The sequence below is a fragment of the Chanos chanos genome, chromosome 10 (assembly GCF_902362185.1).
Source record: "Chanos chanos chromosome 10, fChaCha1.1, whole genome shotgun sequence".
NCBI lineage: Eukaryota > Metazoa > Chordata > Actinopteri > Gonorynchiformes > Chanidae > Chanos > Chanos chanos.
In genome coordinates this window covers 2,186,171-2,208,046 of record NC_044504.1, presented here as the reverse complement: position 1 = coordinate 2,208,046, position 21,876 = coordinate 2,186,171, and the positions used below count along the sequence as shown (strand labels likewise).

The 21,876-nt window shown below is 38.1% G+C and overlaps 2 protein-coding genes across 2 annotated transcripts; both read left to right on the top strand.

Moving 5' to 3' along the window:
• The first annotated feature begins 4,409 nt into the window (after nt 1-4,409).
• Nucleotides 4,410-8,492, top strand: LOC115822632 (interferon-induced protein 44-like). Its single transcript, XM_030786543.1, has 5 exons — nt 4,410-4,595; nt 4,910-5,056; nt 6,113-6,284; nt 6,428-6,528; nt 8,310-8,492. Exons 1-5 carry the CDS (start codon nt 4,410-4,412, stop codon nt 8,490-8,492), a joined length of 789 nt encoding a protein of 262 aa, XP_030642403.1.
• A 6,671-nt stretch (nt 8,493-15,163) lies between these two features.
• Nucleotides 15,164-17,963, top strand: LOC115822630 (interferon-induced protein 44-like). Its single transcript, XM_030786541.1, has 5 exons — nt 15,164-15,349; nt 15,673-15,819; nt 16,184-16,355; nt 16,547-16,647; nt 17,781-17,963. The coding sequence occupies exons 1-5, from the start codon at nt 15,164-15,166 to the stop codon at nt 17,961-17,963; spliced, it is 789 nt and encodes a 262-aa protein (XP_030642401.1).
• Nucleotides 17,964-21,876: the final 3,913 nt, after the last annotated feature.

The following is a 21,876-nucleotide window of genomic DNA, read 5'->3' as shown; positions in this document are numbered from 1 at the left end:
GGGGGGGGGGGGGTGTCTCCACACTCCCCTGACACGGGCGTGCTTAGTTCCAGCCAGTCCTGGCAGAATGTAATAGCAGCTCCTGATGAGGTCACGCTGTGGGCATTCCTAGTGTGAGACACTCACTCATGCTACCCAGAGAACCGGGGTTATACAAGTAACCTAAAGATATGTAGCAGAAGGGGGTGGGTTTTTGATTGACATTTTGAGTGGAAGTAACTTGCTGTAAACGATGAGCAGAAGTAACAAAAAGTGCTTGCTGTAAGCAATAAATGTCAGTCAAGGTGATTATCAGAGCAACACTGTTTCAAATAAAATGACAATAAAGTTTATCAAATCAGTTGACAATCACTATTTTTCAGTTCACATTCATTTTTACCGCTATGTTTTTCAATTCACATGCATTTCTACCAACTCCAATTTTAATCAATTAATTTTTGTTACTTCCACTCCTCACAAAAAAACAAGAAAACAAGCTTTTTTTTTTTTTTTTTGCTGCTGTTCACAACTGTCTTAAAAGCTATGCAGAAAACCAGCTCATTAAGAGAGGCATTCATCCATACCAGTGGAACACACCTTACTGCACTGATGTCATGGCCGACAACGGAGAACTTTACTTACAAAAAGGGCAAATAAACAGATGCAAACCAGGAGCCAAGACCAGTGACAAAAAGGTGCAACCAGACAGTGTGTATCCAAACACAAACAACGACAGCTTAAACACAACGGCTCACACAAGGGGAATCAATCAGAGGAAGCATGATTGGTTAAACTCAATGGGGTGAAACAAGGCTAATAAATAAGATGAACAGAATTAGGTGAGGGGCAGAGACAGAGACACAAAGAACAGGGGGGTATTTCAGAAAGCAGGTTTAGTGAAAACTCAGAGTTAGTTAACTTAGAGAAAGTAGTAAACCTCCTAATAGAAGAGCCCTATGGCTTTGTTTTGCTAGGAGAATGAAGCCACAGGACTCTTCTATTAGGAGGTTTACTACTTACTCTCAGTTAACTAACTCTGAGTTTTCACTAAACCTGCTTTCTGAAATACCCCCCAGGAGCACAAGACATGTCAAAACAAAAGTCCAAGACAAGGTTCAGACTGTGACAGGGTGTTATGGAACGCAAAAATAAATAAACAAGGGAAAATAAATAAGTAAATAACTGTGTAAACTCCCTTCACCTGTCTCCAGCACTCCACACTACAATAAAAATAAGAGCTGAAAAATACCAGTTGTATTAAATGATTCAACTTCAGTGAAACAGAGGAAGCATTAATCGATAAAAAAAAGCCTTCAGGAAGGGAAAATATAAAATTCAGAGGAAGGACAATGGTTTCAGAGTATATGGTGATGCATCCCCAGAGGCCAGTCACTCAAAAAGTCCCTGACTTCGCTCACACTCTCACTTTCACAGAGGAATTAGAAAGTGAAAGACTATGAGGAGGTAGAGATTGCTTTCTTGGAGCTTGTTGTCAAATCCTCATTAAATAAGGTTAACAATTCCTCAGATTACTCATGCACAGCAGAGTGTGGTCAGAGAAAAGTGAGACAAACACGTCAGATTAATGGACATTTCCATGCAATTTATTCAATTACAAATGCTGATAATAAAATAAAACTGTTTGGGTCATGTGTTAATACAGTCTGTCACAAATGAATGACTGCAAAAAAAAAAAAAAACCCTGTGTTTTGTCTTGAAATGTTGGAGGGTAAGATCATGCCACCACCTACAGCAATGACCTCATGGTTTAATTCTGGTTGTTTGTGTCTGAAGAAAGTGAAAGTGCATGATGTCAGCAAAGCCAGACGTCTGGGTTTGAAAGTGAAAGTGAAAGTCTAAGAAAAGTCAGATTTACAAGAGAATATAATGCTAACCAGACCCACACACTGGCTCCTGCACTCCTGGTAAGTCAACATCCTCTGCTCCCTTACATGGTTTTATAAGCTGTTCCAGTGTGAAAATGTAGATGATATTGTTTTAAGGAAACTGTGTGTCTGTGTCAGATCTTTTATTTTATTTTTTTTTGGTTAGGAGGGGGGTGTCAAATGTTGTGTATATATCATGAAAAAAAAAAACCTTCCATGTGATATAATCGTTTTGTATGTTTCTTCACCCCCACCTGCCAGCTTTGACTCTTTTGCTCCACACCAGAATTATCATGAGATCCTCAGTAAATAAAAATGAATTAAAATTAACATAAGATGAAATGAACATTAAAATGTACATAAGCTGTAACTGTATCAGTGGGTTTTTTTTTTTTTACTGTGTGTTGAGGCATCAGTCAGTCCTACTGACATTCACAGTGCAGCTTCAGTAAGAAACCAAACAGCAGCAGGCAGGATATAGCCGAAAGAAAACAGCAAAGAAAAAAAGCACAGTATTAAAGCTGGGTGTGGCCTTTTTCATGCATGCATCTTTTGAGAGATCACTGGAACAGGAGCATGCACAGAGGCTGCAGCGACAGCCGGTATACTGACAGTTTCAGTGAAATGATAAACCTATTTTTATACAGCAACATGTCAAACAGATTATTTTGACTTCACTTCTATATTGGATCACTTTACAATACAGAATACAATATAGTTTTGTGATAAATTCTGTCTCAAATATATTGCAAGTGTTGAGCACCAAACTTGGGCTCTGCTTTTTGAATATGATCTTTTGCACAGTAAGAAAAATGGGAGGGGCAAGTTCAGCGCCTGCACCACAGCGCAGAGTCACTCCTCCATCCCAAGGTGAGTTTGTTTTAATAGCAGTGCTTTAACTGTAATATTAGCACTAGAAAAAATAAGCCTAAATATTGACACTAAAAGGCCAATAATTAACTAAATAATGCACAAATTGACAGAAAAACGTTATTGTTTGATGGTGTGGAGGAGTTGCCACAGTCAGAACATCTTTAGCTTTGCATTGTTTAAATTGGGCATTGGCGTCATGTTTAACTTTCAGCTTTCAGTTACAATCACTTCTCTCTCCAATACTACACTTACCAGAACCTGCACACAAGTCATTTTAAACTCTGAGCACTTTTTGTACATTTCTCTGGATAAGAGTGTTTGCTAAATTAACGTATGCTAATAAATGAATTGTTTAATGTCTCTGGAAGTCCCTGAATTTGAACTGGAAAATGTAAATTCTTGTCCTTGAACTGTTTGAAATCTGCATGATTCATACAGTTTCGTAAAGTAACAAACGTATTTACGTTTTTCATAATCACTTCCACACTGACACTGGATGTATGAGCATAAATTCTTAAAGAATGACATTAGCTTAGAAAAGAGAGGCCCAGTACCAAACCTAATAGCGCAAAATCTCCAAGTATATGAGAGACTGAGATGGCCATTCCAAAACACTGATGTTTGGGGTTACTGTTTTGCTGAGAGGTTCATCTATGGCCAAGTCTGAACCTCCTGACAGGTCTTGAGCCAAAATATCCTGGTTCTTAGAGGAATCCCCTATGCCATCTTTAACAAGAGCCCATGGACCACTGGCAACAAAACAGCCCCAAAGGCTTAGTGATCCACCACATTTTACTATAGTGATCAGGCACTTTTCTTTGTCTGCAGTCCTCTTTCATTACCAAACAAGCCAATGGTTTGCATGGCCAACAAGTTGAATGCTGGTTCCATCAGACTGCAATTTGAGTTACATTCACGTAAGGCTCCTATTATGCATCCCTTCCAGAGAGCTTATTGACACAGGGGTGATGTCTAACTGTGAGATTTGAGAACTCCAAGATTCCACTAAATTGTTCAGCTCTGTCATGGATCCTGGGATTCTGCTTTGCCTCCCTCAGTATCTTCCTTACTATGCATGGGGGATGTTTATATGGGTCCACTTCTTGGAAAATGTGCAGCTGTTTTAGAATTTATATATATATATGTGTGTGTATCTGAGTACATGATACTTATCTGTATCATTTTCAGAGAAGATGCCACTATGTTTGCTTTTATTTTAAATATTCTGTAGAGGTGCTAATCATTCTGATCCCTGTGTACTCGAGAAAAATACTATTACTCAAAAACTTTTTGTAGAAAAATGAGAATTACATGTTTTATGATGGTAAGTAGTTTCCTCAAATGTCTGAAGAAAGCATTTGGTTCATTTTGTGCATTGTTTACTTTACACAGTCATTTTTGCAAAATTTCGTGAAGTATGTCAATAATTCTAGTGTTGAGGGTTTTTTTCAGGAGTAATTTCAGGAAATCAGTTGTGAAAACTGTGAGACATTAACTAATTTAATACACATTCAATAGAATTTTCTCTCATCTTATCATTTAGCATCTCATTTTTTTTAGTTTGTGTAATTCGTGCAAATTACAAAATGCAAGTGTTCTGGCTCACTGGGGTTAAGACTAAATATCTGCTAATGAAAATAAATATTTGTTTTTTGCAGAGAGAAAGAGAACATGAAGAAGGCTCTGACAGAATTCAAACTGAGCGGTTCCGTGAAGTTTGTCAGGATTCTGTTGGTTGGACCAGTTGGTGCAGGCAAATCCAGTTTCATAAACTCTGTCAACAATGTCTTCCAAGGTCGTATGACGTGCTCCGCCTTTGTCAGCACAGATGCCTCTGGCACCAGCTTTACTTCAGCAGTAAGTCATTTAGGGATACTTTGATGTAAACTGCTACTTTACATCTTTAAGAAAAATATTCATCAGTCGCTTAGCTGGTGCAACTAATCATATGTATCTTACAGACATGCTCATGTGATGTGCCCAAAACATCAGAAACAGATATTTCTGCTTTGGATACAACAGCCATCCAATATCATTCAGTATCTGTGGTGTTTTCCCAACAGTAATCTCATAGTACTGTTTATTTCACAAACTCAAAGTGGATTCTTGATTAATATACTGAAACCACTTGTAATATATCTCACTAAAGATTGTGGTGTGAGTGTGTTTAGTACAAAACCCATTACACTAAAAGCGGACATTCCAAGTCACCCTTCGTCTTCAGTGATACCATGGGTCTTGAGGAAGCAGAATCAGATGGGGTCCACACCAATGACCTCATCAAAGCCTTACAGGATCAAGTGAAGGAAGGTTACACTGTAAGACTAATACATTTGTTTCATGTAAACTCAAGCACACATACAGAATTAAAACTGTTGTTGGAATAAAAAGATGAAATCACACACAAAAAAGAAATTCAGTTCAGTGCTGACCAATTAAGAAAATGTGTTTTCAATGTGTGAGGTTTTGACAGACCAAGACCCAATCGCAGACCCACTGGGTAGAATTAGGTTTAATTCTTTATTCAAAAAATCAAGAGGCAGTCTCAAAAGTGTCCAGTCCAAGGTCTAATCCAGAAGGCAAACAAATCCAAATCGTTAGGCAAAAGATCAGTCAAAAACAGGGTACAAACAAGGTCAAAGCCAGAGATCCACAGGGCAACCAAATCCAAAACATTAGGCAAAAACAGGTCCAGGTAAATACAGTCAAACTTGTAACTCACAGACAGCAAACCACACAGCACAGCACAGCACAGCACAGCACAGCACAGCACAGCACAGCACAGCACAGCACAGCACAGCACAGCACAGCCTGGCAGAAAGAACAAAAGGTCACAATCTAACAAGGAACAGGTACAAACACAGGACTTAAATGCACAGAACAATTAACGACAGAGACAGACTATTGGAGGAAACAAACCAGGTAATAATAGGGATCGGGTAGGGGGCGGGGACAGGAGTACACAGGGACAAACAGAAGCACATGGCAATGCCAAAACAAACAAAAGCACAAGCCATAACAATACACAGAGTGGCCAGCAGGGCGGCCAAATTCCCCAATCCTGGCAGATGTACTGACACAATGCATAGCTTACACACATGTTTAGCTTATACAGTTGTTCAAACACTCTGTCTCTGATACATCTCATAACCTCTCTCTCCCTCTGCTCTCTCTCTCTCTCTCTGTCTCCCTCTCTCTTTCTCTCTTTCTTTCCTCTTTCTCTTAACCTCATAATTCATAGCCTAAATTCATAAACTCACTAAGAGCTCATAACCTCGCTCTTTCTCTCCTCTCTAACCCTCTCTTTTCCTCTCTCTCCCTCTCTCCCTTTCTTTCTCGTTCTTTCTTCTTTTCTTCTATCCTCCCCTGCACAGTTTAATCCTGTATCCTCACTGTCTCTGAAAGACCCAGGATTCGTAAACAATCCTGATCGTTCTAAGCCAACCTGCTGCTTAGTGTTCGTTCTGCCAGCAGACAAAGTTAAATTAATTAGTGACAAAGTCTTTGAGAAGCTGAAAAGAATCAGGAAGGAAGCCACTAAAATGGGTGAGACAATGCTTAAGATCTTCCCTTTTGTATTTGTATTCATACAGTCTGAGAGTAACATGTATTACTCTGTAAAACAATTGAAGGAGCTCGGAAATGTTGCTCTTTGATCTCTCTGTTAATCACACCTGTGTGTTCGGCAGAGGTACCCCAGGTACTGCTCCTGACTAGGGTCGACAAAGCATGTCAGCTGGTCGCAAAGGATCTGAAAAAGGTTTACATGAGCAAGAAAGTCAAAGAACAGGTAAACTTACATTTGCATTACATATATTGATTTAGTAGATGCTTTTATTAAAACAGCATTAAGGAGCTGTCTGTTGCATAAGTGCCACTGCTAAGTTCAGTTTCAGACCAGATACAAATGTAAATAATGTTGAAGGAAAATAAGAGAGTGGACTACAAGTGTGTCAAAAGACCCCATGATACAGCTATCAAGTACCTTGAGCAATGATTATCACAAATAAGTGCTAGGTACTACTAGGCACTAAGTCAGTGTAGACAGGAAAGCATAAGCATCAGTATGGATTTAAAGTAATTGGAAGGAAGTGATAATAATAATAATAATAATAATACAAGTTTATTTAGAGCCCAATATCACTATTTATGGTCTCAAAGGGCTTTACATGTCCATAACAAAGTCAAATCAAAATTATATTATCCATAAGTTAGAGAAAAAAGATAAGTCTCTAGTCTGGTTTTAAAAGTATGAGGAGAGTTTGCCTCCCTAATATCTGTAGGTAAACCATTCCAGAGGAAGGGAGAGTGGTAGGAAAAGACTCAGTTGCCAGCGGACTTCTTTTCAACTCTTGGAATGACTAATAGTCCAGAGTCTTGAGAGCACAGGGTGCGAGGGGGGTTATAGGGTGTAATTAAGTCAGACAGGTAGGCCGGTGCAAGCCCATGTAAAATTTTGTATGTTAATAAGAGGACCTTAAAATCTGCCCTGGCATGAACTGGGAGCCAATGAAGGGAAGCCAGGACAGGTGTAATATGATCAAACTTCCTTGTTCTGGTCAGGATTCTGGCAGCAGCATTCTGGACCAGCTGAAGACTTTTGATAATAGAGACAGGCAGAACAGAGTACAGAACATTGCAGTAATTGAAGCGAGACGTGACGAATGCGTGAACAGTGATTTCTGCATCAGCCATACTTAGAAAGGGCCTAATTTTAGCTATATTACAAAGGTGATAAGGTTTTTAGCTGTAGAGTTTTGATTGACGATGCAGTTGTCAAAATTTAGGATAAGATCACTAAAAAGATGCTTATGTGTAAGGGGGACCAATGACTAGCATTTCAGTCTTGCCTGTGTTAAGCATCAGGAAATTTGAAGACATACAACCCTTAATGGCACAAAGACACGCCTCAAGGTTAGCCCATTCAGAGTGGTCATTGTGTTTGATAGGTAAGAAAATCCAGGTATCGTCAGCATAACAATGGTAGTTAAAGTTGTAACTATGAATAGTGTCACCCAAAGGGAGCATGTGAACAGAGAATAGAAGAGGGCCAAGGACAGACCCCTGAGGAACACCACAGTTAAGCTCACAGTACTCAGAGGTCACTTTATTATAGTGGACACAGTGCTTTTCTCTGAGAGATAAGATTCAAATCAAAAAAGCGTCATTTTGACCATGTTTTCACACTATGACCCACATACTGCTCTAATACAACACACCACACTGAGATAAAGTGCAGTCCTGTCCTTGTGGATATCATATAGGAAACTGATTGAAAGTAACATAGTGATGATGAAGAAGAGAGAGTGGAATTCAGTCAACACTGTTCTCTGGAACTCTTATCCTAACAGAGCACAGTGTGTGTAGCTTAACTTTATTAAATGGCATTTTTTAATAGATTGCAAAAATTGATCGCCTTCACTGCAGCTGATCCAGAAGATATGTTGTGTTTTATTTGACTTGTGGTGCACAGATACTGTGACTATTTAACCACCTCTTCCAGCCTTTCAGCTCTCCCTCTCACCTCCTCTCCTCTTTTTCTCTGTCACTATTTCTCTCTCTTTTAACCAGATGGAGATCTGTCACATCAATCTAGGCATTCCCATGGTCCACATCTTTCCTGTTAAGAACTACCATGAGGAGATTGACACACAAAATGACATAGATGTTCTGATTCTAAAGGCTTTGACCCAGATTGTACATCTGGCCAATGACAAACTTGATGTTGCAAATGAGTTTGATGATGTATTGTAGATACTTGTGCGTAAAACAACTCTCTGTAAAGCAAGACATTTATGAGCTGCATGTGACTAGAGCTGGTTTCTCCTTATCTGCTTTTTCAGGCTCTGAATAGCTTTGGTTACGAATCATGACAGTTTTTGTTTAAAGCAAATGCAACTTTGGAGGTGGTGTGTTGTTCACCAGGCAACAATCCTATTGTTCAAGATTTGTGCATATATCAGTGTTATAACTGTTACAATAAATAACTGTTACAATAAACCAAAGGTCCTAAATCTCCTGTTGGGCCCTTTCCTGATCCTTAACATATGAATAAAGAGTAAAAATAGCACATAGATACAAAATTACATTGTTTTACTGTTACTCATCTTCTGCATAACTAGATTGGATGTTTTCATGCCTGGTATAATAATGAGGGATTTGAGGGGACTGTCATTTGAGCTGTAAGGAACATTTATTTCTAAATTAATTAAACAACAATCAGAAACCTACACACACACACACACACACACACACATATACATACTCAGACAAATACACAAAATACATCCAATCCGAAATTATTGAATTATCCTAGTAACAGCTTTTACCCTACCCTCAATTTTCTTTTACGAAGACAATGTTGGGTTTCAGCATTAGCTCCCAACTACAGTATTGATGGGCCTTTTATCACTCCTTTGCTTAAACAGGTCTCACTGAGATAAAGATATCTTTTTCAAGACAGAGCTGTTACATAAGAACAGTTATAAATTAGACAGACACACTTACAGTACATTCACACGTCACCACATTCAGGCAATCACCAGACAGTAACACATCACAGAAAATATGAGTATACATCTTGAATAAAATAAAACTTTGAGAGTTTTAGATGTAAAATTGTCAAATGAAATATGTCATTGGTAAAAACACTCCAAATGTAACACTGTCCAAAAAGAATGTTCACCTATTCTAACAAAAGTATTTATATCACTTAACAAACTGAGAAATCCTGTTTCATAGCAATGTTCCCTGGACTGAGTCATGTGACATCCTGCATGTCATTAAGGCTCCATTACTAGAAAGATTACTCTACCAGCCACACTGCACTATGAAGAGCAATGCCACCATGTATCATTCATCCCCTGCCTAATACCTTCCCTACGATAAGGCATAGTAGTGTCATCATGCTGTAAGGGTGATTCACAGTGGCAGGGACTGGAAGACTGGTCCAGATTTGGGTAGAAATTAATGGAGCCAAATACAGAAAGATCCTTGAAGAGACCCTGTTCCACAGTGCACATAACCTCACACTGGGGAAAAGATTCACCTTTCAGCATGACAAGGAGCCAAGGCACACAGCCAAAATGATGCTGAAGAGACTTGAAGAGGATCTGTGTGGTAGAATGGGAGAGACTGCCAAAATCCAGGTGTACAAATTTGGTAGAATCCATGCTAAACTACTGCACAATATTGTTTTTAACCCATAGTGTTTACAGTATTGTGTATTACAAAGGATGTATCTGTAATAGTCCTGCACCCTGATCTAAAGGTCAGTTCATCATGTGAATAAGTGAATTCTTACTGAGAATGTTAGTCTTCTTTGGAAAGGCTCCTGTTTCAGCAGAGCCACTCGAGTAAGAACCCATAAAAGTCAACGAGGAAAGACAGAAAATTCAAGTGGGAATGAAATACATCTTAAGACATCACAGAGACACAGAGTGGGATGATGTGGGAATGCAGACAAATCTTAAGAGAAACAATAAATCCTCCGGGAGTGGGCGGAGACAGTTGTTTATGATGGGTATCTCGGCAGAGGTTCAGGCGGGAGCAGCTTTGGAGAGAAAGGCATTGGGCCAAGGCTTGATTCACTTTGGCCATTTCATGTGCATCTCACCTCCCTGTTCCTCCATCAGCAGAGAGTCCTCACACTGAACAGAGGGCATAGGACAGAGACATGGACAAACAGGCAACACTCTAACACACTGACTCTGGGGAAAATCTCTTTAATGTGCAAGTTCAACAGAAAACTGCATCCCCACAAAAAGTAAATGAACAAATAAAACCAAAGAAGTGATTAGCCTACTTTAGATAGGAACTAGGCCTGAAGCTGACAGAACAGGATGTTTGCAAACCACAGCAAACTGGTCGACAGTGACAAATTGCATCATCCTGGCCCTTTTAGAAGAATAGATGCTTATGGGCAGTGGTTGGCCTTGAGTGTGGAGACGGTTCCTCATAGCTCTGGTATCTCTATATCTTTGTATTTTTTTTGGGGGGGGGGGGCATAGAATTACTTTCTTGGAGCTTATGTCTTTAAATGTTGAAGGAGGGTAAGATCATACCACAACATACAAGAACTACCACAAGGTTCAATTCTGGTCACATGTCTGGGTGTTTGAATGAAGTGAAAGTGAAAGTCTGAGAAGGTATAAAAAGGGAGAAGGTTTTACCAGAAAATATAACTAACGCTAACCAGACCCACATACCAGACCAACTCCTGGACTCCTGCACTCCTGGTAAGTCAACATCCTCTGCTCTCTTACATTGTTTTATAAGCTGTTCCAATGTGAAAATATAGATGATATTGTTTTTGGACACTGTGTGCCTGTATCAGATCTTTTACTCTTTTTTTGGTGGGGGACAGTGTCAAATGTGGTCTTATACTGTATATCATGAAATAAACCTTCACATGATACATATTTTTCACAAGTTTCTTCACCCCCACCCACCATCTTTGGCTCTTTCTTTCCAAACTGAGAAAGTAAAAGAGGTTTGTAATTATCATAAGATCCATTAAAATAAATATTCAAATAAATAAACATGTATGTTAAAATAAACTTTAATGTACATAAGCTGTAACTGTATCAATGTTTTTCGACTGTGTGTTGAGGCATCAGTCAGTCCGACTGACATACACAGTGCAACTTCAGTGAGGAACCAGATAGCGGCAGGCAGGATATAGTTAAAAGAAAACAGCAAAGAAACAAAGGACAAGAACAAGAACAAAGAACACCCAAAGCTGGGTTTGCATGCATAAAAAGACAGATCACTGAAACGAGAGTAAGCTCCATCCACTAGACATGTATCGTATGACTGTCACTTCACAAACTCGAGATAGAATTTGCTCTCCAGTCTATGCAGAGGCTGCAGCGACAGTTGGGGATACTGACAGAAATGATTAAGCATATTATTTTGACTTTATTTCTATATTGTATCACTTGTCCTGGCTTTGTAATACAATATTTTTGAGACAGAACTTAAGTGTTCAGCACTGAATTTCAGTTCAGCTTTTTGAATGATATTTCTTTTTTCTCAATATGTTGTACAGTAACAAAAATGGGAGGTTTTAAATCAAAACCTGAACAAGAGAGCACTCTTCCATCCCCAGGTGAGTTTATGTTTTATTAGCAGTGCTAATCATGGAAATTTACTTTCAGATTAGGGTTGAAAGCACCACGAACACTTTAAAATGCATGATCATCAAACCAGCAAAGGTGGAAAAAATGACACATGTGAAAACCCCTCTCTCATCCAGAGTTTAAGCTATTTTGTAATCGTGCTTTTTGACGGTATGATTACAACAAGCACACCAAAACACAGATTTAAACAAGGATCTATAATGTTAGCACTACATAGAATAAGCTGAAATATTTCAAAATATTGACACTAAAAGGCCAATAATTAATTGAATAATGCACAAATTGAAAGAAAAACTTTATTGTTTGATGGTTTGGAGGAGTTGCCAGACTCATAACTTCTTTAGCGTTGTATTGTTTAAATTTGGCATTGGCGTCATGTTTAACTTCCAGTTCCAATCACTTCTCTCTCCAATACTACACCAGAACCTGCACACAAGTTATTTTAAACTCTAAGCACTTTTTGTATATGTCTCTGGATAAGAGTGTTTGCTAAATAAATGTATGCTAATGAATAAATTGTTGGTGTAGACAGGAATGCATCTGGAAGTCCTTGAATTTTTATTAGAAATCAGAAAATGCAAATTCTTGTCCTTGAAATGAATGTACCTAAGTTCTGCGCTGTTTCCTTTTTATCAACAGAATTTGACACGCCATGGAGGCAGATAAACTGGGCGTAAGTCTATGTTCTCCAAATATGATCTTACAACAGTACAGAACTGTTTGAAATCTGCATCATTCCCATAATTTCACAAAGTAACAACAAATGTATTTAGATTTTTCTCAGTCACTTCCACACTGACACTGGATGTATGAACGTAAATTCTTAAAGAATGACATTAGTTCAGAAAAGAGAGGCCCAGAACCAAATCTAAAAGCACTAAATCTCCAGAACATATCAACTCCCCTGTGGCCCTTTAATCCATCCCAAATTTCTGACTGCTGATAAAGCAATTCTGCTTTATTAGTACAGGTTAAGCATCTTTAATCCATAAATCCAAAATCTGAAATGCTCCAAAATCCGAAACTTTTTGAGTGCTGACATGACACCACAAGTGGAAAATTCTGCACCTAACCTCACTTGCCCATGTGGGGCTCTGACGTTCTGTTGGCACCAGTTTGTTACCAACCATCGTCAACGCCAGACCTAAGTGCATTAATCACTGTGTTTATTGCTTAGTCTCTCCTCTGTGGTACAAAAATATTGTTGAAAATGTCAAAAAAGGGCATCAGATACTCCTATGAGTAACTTGATAAGAAAAAGAGGAAGCATTTATGTTTATATACAGCACAGAAAGTCAAGCTGTTGGAGAAACTGGACAGCGGTGTAAGTGTGAAACGTCTTTTGCTGACAGTCATATAAAAGTATAGCACATACTATTATGTATGGTGCATAATATTTTAATAATGTTACTGGTTTATGTATTTACTATACTGTACTTTATCATTAGAGTGTATATTTTCTAAAAAAAAAAAAGTTTACTGTAAAACAGTATGCCGTGTTACGCCAGCAGCAGCCTCATACATCTTGTGTTTACCGTGTCTCTGTACAGGTTTATCGCCTGGGAGTAACAGGCTACACCATATAGCCTAGGTGTGTAGTAGGCTATACCATCTTTGTTTTTTTTAAATTCCAATTACACAATGTAGCAAACATTGGATACAAACAAATACAGAACAGTATTCCCCTGTATTACAAACATGTAATACAGGGGAGGGTGGGACAAAAAATAAGGAACGTCTAGGAAAGAGAAAGAAAACAACAAAAATAATGGTAAAGGATATAACAAACATTAACACACATAAAAAAGATAAATAAGTAATAACATACCATAAGGGTTGTACAATCATTAAGCTGTTGTAATATTTTAGAAACAGAACTTTTATTTTTTATCATTTCTAAGAGACAACAAGAGATATTCAAATTCTATTAAAAATACATTCAGTTTTGGAATGGTTTTAAGATATGTGTGTTTGTGGATGAAGAATTTAATTGAGAGAATCAAACAGATAGAGGCAAATTCAATAGCTTTGCAGCAATGTGTGAAGTAACATAGAACATCTTTTTTTGTGAAAATATACAGTCTATTCAGAAGATGAGCTTTGTGTTTTTTTTTAAGATCTACTCATAAATTCTGGACAGCATTACACTCAAGTTGCATTGTTGATATTCTCTCAGAGTACAAATGAATACAGTAAATACAGTGACAAGGAACTCTTACTTTGTTACTTATGACTGCTGTTAATAACTGGTTTCTACATGGATAAAAACAAATAATTGTGTGGGGTTTTTTTGGAAAACAAAACAAGACAAAAAAACAATTTGCCATAGAATGGGATTTGGGTTTTAAGTGATTGTTAAAAATGTTTTAATTAGTCCTTATTTTGAGCATTTTGAAGTGATCTCATCAGAGAGTAATGACTGTTTAGTAATGTCTATCTATTTGATGGCTTCAGTGTTGCATCTGAGGGCAAAATTTTCATCTGAAGGCATGCTTCAGATAAAAAATAACATGTTTTTGAGTAAACCATTTCAAGATCCTTAATAGTCTTAGGTTCGTGCGTGGGGACTGCCCTCTTCAATTCTCAACCTCCTGGCAGAAGCAGCCAGGTCTTCAACTAAAATATCCTACCAAACCAGTTGCTACTGACCAAACATGCTGATGGTTTGCATGGCCAACCAGTTGAATGTTGGTTCCATCAGACCACAACACACAGTTCCTGTTGTAATTCCAATAACGCTTAGCAAAGTTCAGGCACTGCAATTTCTGAGTTACGCTCACTTTGGGCTCCTTTTGTACATCCCTTCTAGAGAGCTTGTTGACACAGAGGTGATGTCTAGTTGATTCTGAATCTTGAGAACTCCAGGGTTTGTGGAGATGGATGGATGTGTATATATATATATATATTTTGTTTGTTTTTGTTTGTTTGTTTTTGTTTGTTTGTTTGTTTTTAATGATAATTACTTGTTTTATGAAGTTTGTTTCATTTCTGCATTTGTTCTTTGTTTACTTTACACAATTATTTTTGCCCAGTTTCATGAAGTAGCCTATGCCAATAATTCTGGAGTTAATGGATGTTTTTTTCGGGAGTAATTTCAGGAAATCAGTTGTGAAAACTGTGAGACATTAACTAATTTAATACACATTATTTAGCATCTTATTTTTTTTAGTTTGTATATTTTGCACATTCCCAAAATACAAGACAGAGTGTTCTGGTTCACTGGAGTGAAGACTAAATCTCTGCTAATGAAAATAAATATTTGTTTTTTGCAGAGAGAAAGAGAACATGAAGAAGGCTCTGACAGAATTCAAACTGAGCAGCTCCTCAAAGTTCGTCAAGATTCTGTTGGTTGGACCAATTGGTGCAGGCAAATCCAATTTCATAAACTCTGTCAACAATGTCTTCCAAGGTCGTATGACGTGCGCCGCCTTTGCCAATGCGGAGAGCTCTGGCGCCAGCTTTACTTTAAAAGTAGGCATATTAGGGTTACTTCATGATGTAAACTGTTATTATTATGGTATTTTACATCATTTGGAAAAGATGTTCAGAGTCAGTAACTTAGTTGGGGCAAACATGCAAATATGGTATATCTTACAAACATGAGCATGTAATGTGCCCAAAACATCAGAAACAGATATTTTTGCATTGGATCCACTAGCCATTCAGTTTCATTCAGTATCTGTGGCCTTTTCCCAACAACAGTAATCTCATAGTACTGTTTATTTCACAAACTCAAAGTGGATTCTTGATTAATGTACTGAAACCACTTGTAATATATGTGTGTACGTATTTAGTACAAAACCCACTACACTAAAAGCGGACATTCCAAGTTACCCTTCGTCTTCAGTGATACCATGGGTCTTGAGGAAGCAGAATCAGATGGGGTCCGCACCGATGACCTCATCAAAGCCTTACAGGATCAAGTGAAGGAAGGTTACACTGTAAGACTAATACATTTGTTTCATGCATAGCCTCAAACACACATGTAAACTCAGGCACACATACACACACACACACACACACACACACACACACACAGAATTAAAACTGTTATTGGAATAAAAAGATGAAATCACACACAAAAAAAGAACAAATTCTGTTCAGTGCTAACCAATTAAGAAAATGTGTTTTTTCAATGCATAGCTTACACACATGTTTAGCTTATACAGTTGTTCAAACACTCTGTCTCTGATACAACTCATAACCTCGCTCTTTCTCTCCTCTCTAACCCTCTCTTTTCCTCTCTCTCCCTCTCTCCCTTTCTTTCTCGTTCTTTCTTCTTTTCTTCTATCCTCCCCTGCACAGTTTAATCCTGTATCCTCACTGTCTCTGAATGACCCAGGATTCGTAAACAATCCTGATCGTTCTAAGCCAACCTGCTGTTTAGTGTTTGTTCTGCCAGCAGACAAAGTTAAATTAATGAGTTTTAAAGTCTTTGAGAAGCTGAAAAGAATCAGGAAGGAAGCCACTAAAATGGGTGAGACAATGCTTAAGATCTTCTTCTCAGTATTTGTATTCATACACTCTGAAAGCAATATGTATAACTCTATCAAAAAATTTAATGAAAGTTGAGGAACTGCTAGTTTGGAAATGTTGGTTAGATGGTTTTACTTATGGAAAGTGTTTGCCCCTTGATCTCTCTGTTAATCACACCTGTCTGTTCGGCAGAGGTACCCCAGGTACTGCTCCTGACCAGGGTCGACAAAGCATGTCAGCTGGTCGCAAAGGATCTGAAAAAGGTTTACACGAGCAAGAAAGTCAAAGAACAGGTAACTTTACATTTACATATTCATGTAGCAGATGCTTTTATTCAAAGCAACCTCCAAATCAGGCAAAACACAAAGCAAGCATATAGCCATTAAAGAGCTGTCTGTTGCATAAGTGCCACTGCTGAGTTCAGTTTTAGTCCAGATACAAATGCAAGAAATGCTGAAGGAAAATAAGAGGTGTGTCAAAACTACAGGTGTGTCAAATTACAGGTGTGTCAAACTACAGGTGTGTCAAAAGACCCAGTGATACAACCATGGAGTAACTCAAGCAATAATTATCATAAATAAGTGCTAGGTATTACTTTTAACAGAAGGAAAGAAAATCAATGTAGACAGGAAGGCATAAGCATCAGTATGGATTTAAAGTAATTGTAAGGAAGTGCCTTGAAAGAACGATGAACAATACACTGGTACATATGAGGCATCAAGACAGTAATTAGGGGTCAAGTACAGAGGCGTGGGTGAGTTTGTGGCTGTGGAGTTAAGAGTTTCTCAGAAAAGGTGAGTCTTTTGGCCTTTTGAAAACTGCAAGGGCGTCAGCAGACTGGATGGATTTGGGCAACGCATTCCACCATCGAGGAACCATTGATTTGAAGTTAAATCTATATGCTCATACGTCAGATTATTGGAGGAATTAAAACATCAGGTCCCTTTTGATATTCCCCCTTGTTTGCATTTTCTAACATGGCAATACAGTCTTTTCAACCAGGAACGGTTAAGATCGGCTCATTTTGACCATGTTTTCACACTATGATCCACATACTGCTCTAATACAACACACCACACTGAGATAAAGTGCAGTCCTGTCCTTGTGGTTTTCATATAGGAAACTGACTGAAAGTAACATAGTGATGATGAAGAAGAGAGAGTGGAATTCAGTCAACACTGTTCTCTGGAACTCTTATCCTAACAGAGCACAGTGTGTGTAGCTTAACTTTATTAAATGGCATTTTTTAATAGATTGCAAAAATTGATCGCCTTCACTGCAGCTGATCCAGAAGATATGTTGTGTTTTACTTGACTTGTGGTGCACAGATACTGTGGCTATTTAACCACCTCTTCCAGCCTTTCAGCTCTCCCTCTCACCTCCTCTCCTCTTTTTCTCTGTCACTATTTCTCTCTCTTTTAACCAGATGGAGATCTGTCACATCAATCTGGGCATTCCCATGGTCCACATCTTTCCTGTTAAGAACTACCATGAGGAGATTGACACACAAAATGACATAGATGTTCTGATTCTAAAGGCTTTGACCCAGATTGTACATCTGGCCAATGACAAATTTGACGATGCAAATCATCCTGTCGATACTTTATGAGCTGCATGTGACTAGAGCTGGTTTCTCCTTATCTGCTTTTTCAGGCTCTGAATAGCTTTGGTTATGAATCATGACTGTTTTTGTTTAAAGTAAATGCAAATTTGGAGGTGGCGTGCTGTTCACTGGGCAACACAAAGGTCCTAAATTTCCTGTTGGTCCCTTTCTTGATCCTCAATATATGAATAAAGAACAAAGATACACCATCACATGTTTTTCTGTTACTCATCTTTTGCCAAAAAAAAAAAAAAAGAAAGAAAGAAAGAGAGAAAAAAATATGTTTTGTTGTTTGGTATAGTAATGCGGAATTTGAGGGGACAGTCATTTAAAGATAAAGGAAAATCTGTTTCTCAACAACTATCAGAAACCTACACGTACATACACACAGACACACATACACATATACATACTCATACACATACACAAAATATATCAAATCCAAAATAACTGAATTATCCAAGTGACAGCGTTGAGCCTGCATATCTTTAAATCAAACCTTTAATTCTCATTTTATTTGAAATTCTGAATTCTGATCCTAAATCTAATTTTCATTTACAAGGACAATGCTGGGTTTTAGCATTCGATCCAGACTACAGTGTCTAAAAGGCTTGGACATGTCTAGGTGCCTCCCTTGTGGAAATTCCAGTTCATATCCAGTAGAAAATCCCGGTAGACATCCAGAACAACACCAGCAGAAAACCATTTAAAAACCAATAGAATTTTAACTGGTTTCTATTGGTTTTTATAGGGAAATTGAAACACTTTCAACTGGTTTCATAACTAGTTTCTACTGGAATGTATTGGTCTGGTTCCAGTTGAAAAAAAACTGATAGAAGCTGCTGGTATCAAATGGTCTGTAGTGGTTGAACTGGTCTCAATTGGACTGTATTGTTTTTAGCTGGAGACAACTGGGTTATTGAGTTCACAGTAGTGTCTGAAACGTTCCAGTTGGTACTTAAATGGATTAAAATCATTTTAGCTGGTGGAACCTACAATTATAGTGAATACATAACTGAATTTGATTTATGTTCTATTTATATCCACCTCACCCACACAGGCCCACAACACATCTTTGTATACTGTAACCTTTACATATACCTTGACAAGAACAATTTAACAGAGAATACTGAAATAGAACCACCTTAAAACTCACGTTCTATGGTTATAGGAGATGACGTATGTGCCTTGCTAGTTTTGTCACTGTATGAGAAGGAATGTGCACCACATTAAAGTTTAGATGCGCTTACCTGTAACGATTAACATTCCTTATTCCTTCTTGCATGATCCAGTTTGTGATACTCCAAATAATGAGTCAGTGATGGAAAGTAAGTGCCTGTTGCTTTGCTGTTGTGCTAAATCATCTTAAGTTTTTGAGTGGATAGTAAATTTCAGAGCACGTTGATGGGACCAGTTTCTCATATTTGTTTTCCTCAGACAGAGAGAAGGACACGAGGCAGGTTGTTTATTTGTACAAACGACCATCAGCTCTGACACGTTTATATCTTGTAAGTTTAATCACACATTTGAGCGTGTCTTATCCAGCGTGATGAGAGATATTGCCAATGTTGTCACGACGTTCATGCTGTAATTGACTCATGGAAGTATTAAAGTAGCTATTGAGAAGACTGTGTTTCCTTCAGATATTTAAGTTAAAGTGGTATCATTTATACTGCTGTGAAGAGTTAATATTGCCTTCATGTGGGGAGGAAATGTCTGCCGTATGTTTCGCCATTGTCCTTTATGTACGGTGATCCATTTGTGACAGAGAAGTAATATTCTTATTTGTACGTAACTCTAGGTTACTGTTTCTGTGACAAATGGTCGTTGAAATGCTTATTGATATATTCATGTTTGAATGAGTCTTGGTGACTCTGATGTGAAATCATATATAGACATTTCTTTATTCATGCTTCACAGTAGTTTATGTGCTGTTGCTGTCAAAGATGCCGCTGCCTAATGGTGATTTATTTTGTTATTCCAGACTGATGACAATACTTCTGCTAGAACGCAACACACTTCAGAGAAGAAATTACGTCTTTTATCACTCCTTTGTTTACACAGGTAGTCTCATTGAGATAAAGATCCCGTTTTCAAGACAGAGCTGTTACATAAGAACAGTTATAAATTAGACAGACACACTTACAGCACATTCACACATCACCACATTCAGGCAATCACCAGACAGTAACACATCACAGAAAACATCAGTATACATCTTGAATAAAATTATAAAACAGCCAAATACAGAGAGGTCATTGAAGAGACTCTGTTCCACAGTGCACATAACCTTATACTGGGGCAGAGATTCACCTTTCAGCATGATAAGGAGCCAAAGCACACAGTCAAGACAATGCTGACGAGACTTGAAGAGGATCTGTGAGGTAGAATGGGAGAGACTGCCAATATCCAGGTGTACAAAGCTGGTACAATCAAACTCAAAAAGACTCATTGCCAAATCGTTGCTAAAGGTGATTCCACAAAGTACTGAATTAAGAGTGTGAATACTTATGCACATGAGAGATTACCTTTTTTTATCTTTAATACATTTTCTAAAAAGTCTGAAGTCTAAATGTTGTGGTATGGGGTATTGGTTTCATTCGGGTGTTTAAAAATTGATGTAATTTTGAAAAAAGTCTATAACACAAAAATGTGGAAAAAGGGAAAGGGTCTGATGGCACTGCATGTCAACATTAGCGTTTAGAATTACAGACTTTATTCTGTGTAATTTAGTTAAAGTACACTGTCGAATCACCTATTAGTCATCATTCATTGTGAATAATGAAAATGAACCCTGCTGATCCCACTGAATTCTGAGTCATTTAGATCTGCAATGCTATGTACAATACAGTGAGGACACAGCTGTTCAGAGGACTTGAGAAAGGAAAGAGGAAAAATGCTGAAAATGTGCTTATTCATCTTGATAATCTTGTCATCTTGTGATCTCTGTTTATGAGGTAATAGGATCTGATTGATGCACTTATTGTAAGTCGCTTTGGCTAAAAGCGTCTGCTGAATACCAAATTGTAAATTGTAATTTTAAGTGCACATCTTCAGTGGTTTATCTAATTTAACAGAACTACAATCTGAATGGTCCTTTAGAATATATATAGTTATAGTTAGTTATATGTATGTATGCATGTGTATATATATATATGTGTGTGTGTGTGTGTGTGTACACACACACACACACACACACACGCATACATACATATAACCAATTATTGAATGATGAGTCCAATGTCTGACAAAGCACAGGACCAGTAATCAGGCAAAACAGATACCTGAATGTTAAACTGACGACCAAACTGACAACCATAAACAAAACAAAATGCAAACAAAACAGCTTTCCCCACTGGTCCATCTATCACTATTTTCTCCACTTTATTCTTCAATCCAAGAGCCTGCATACAAAAATTCTGTTCTGTATGCCAGGAGTGATGTACCTACAAGAACCTGGTGTACATGAGAGAGAAGGTTGCCCCTCGTGTGCCCGTTAGAGAAAGGATGACGACTAAGTTTGACTAAATGGTATCTCAGGTTGAACTGTTCCCTCTTAGGCCTGGACATTCCGATTGTATATCTGTAATATCTGAGAGGCGCGACATTTGGTTGAACACAAATTAATGAATGACACGCAGACTGAATGAGTACCGTGGTCATCCAACCAAGCCTTTGCCTTTATGGAGCGTTTTGCCACTTTCATATGGGCATTACGTGAGAGGCTTCATGGATTCTTGTCTGATTTCTAAGCTCTACCTTTTGCATTAGTATGCATAAACATTTGCATTAATACATGTATAAAGTTTGACATTTCTTGATCGTAGAAGTTGACAGTGGAAAGAACGGTTGGCCGTTACGTGGTCTATTCAAAATTCATGCGCAAGTCATTCGGGCGTTTCGGGATTTTTCTCCACCA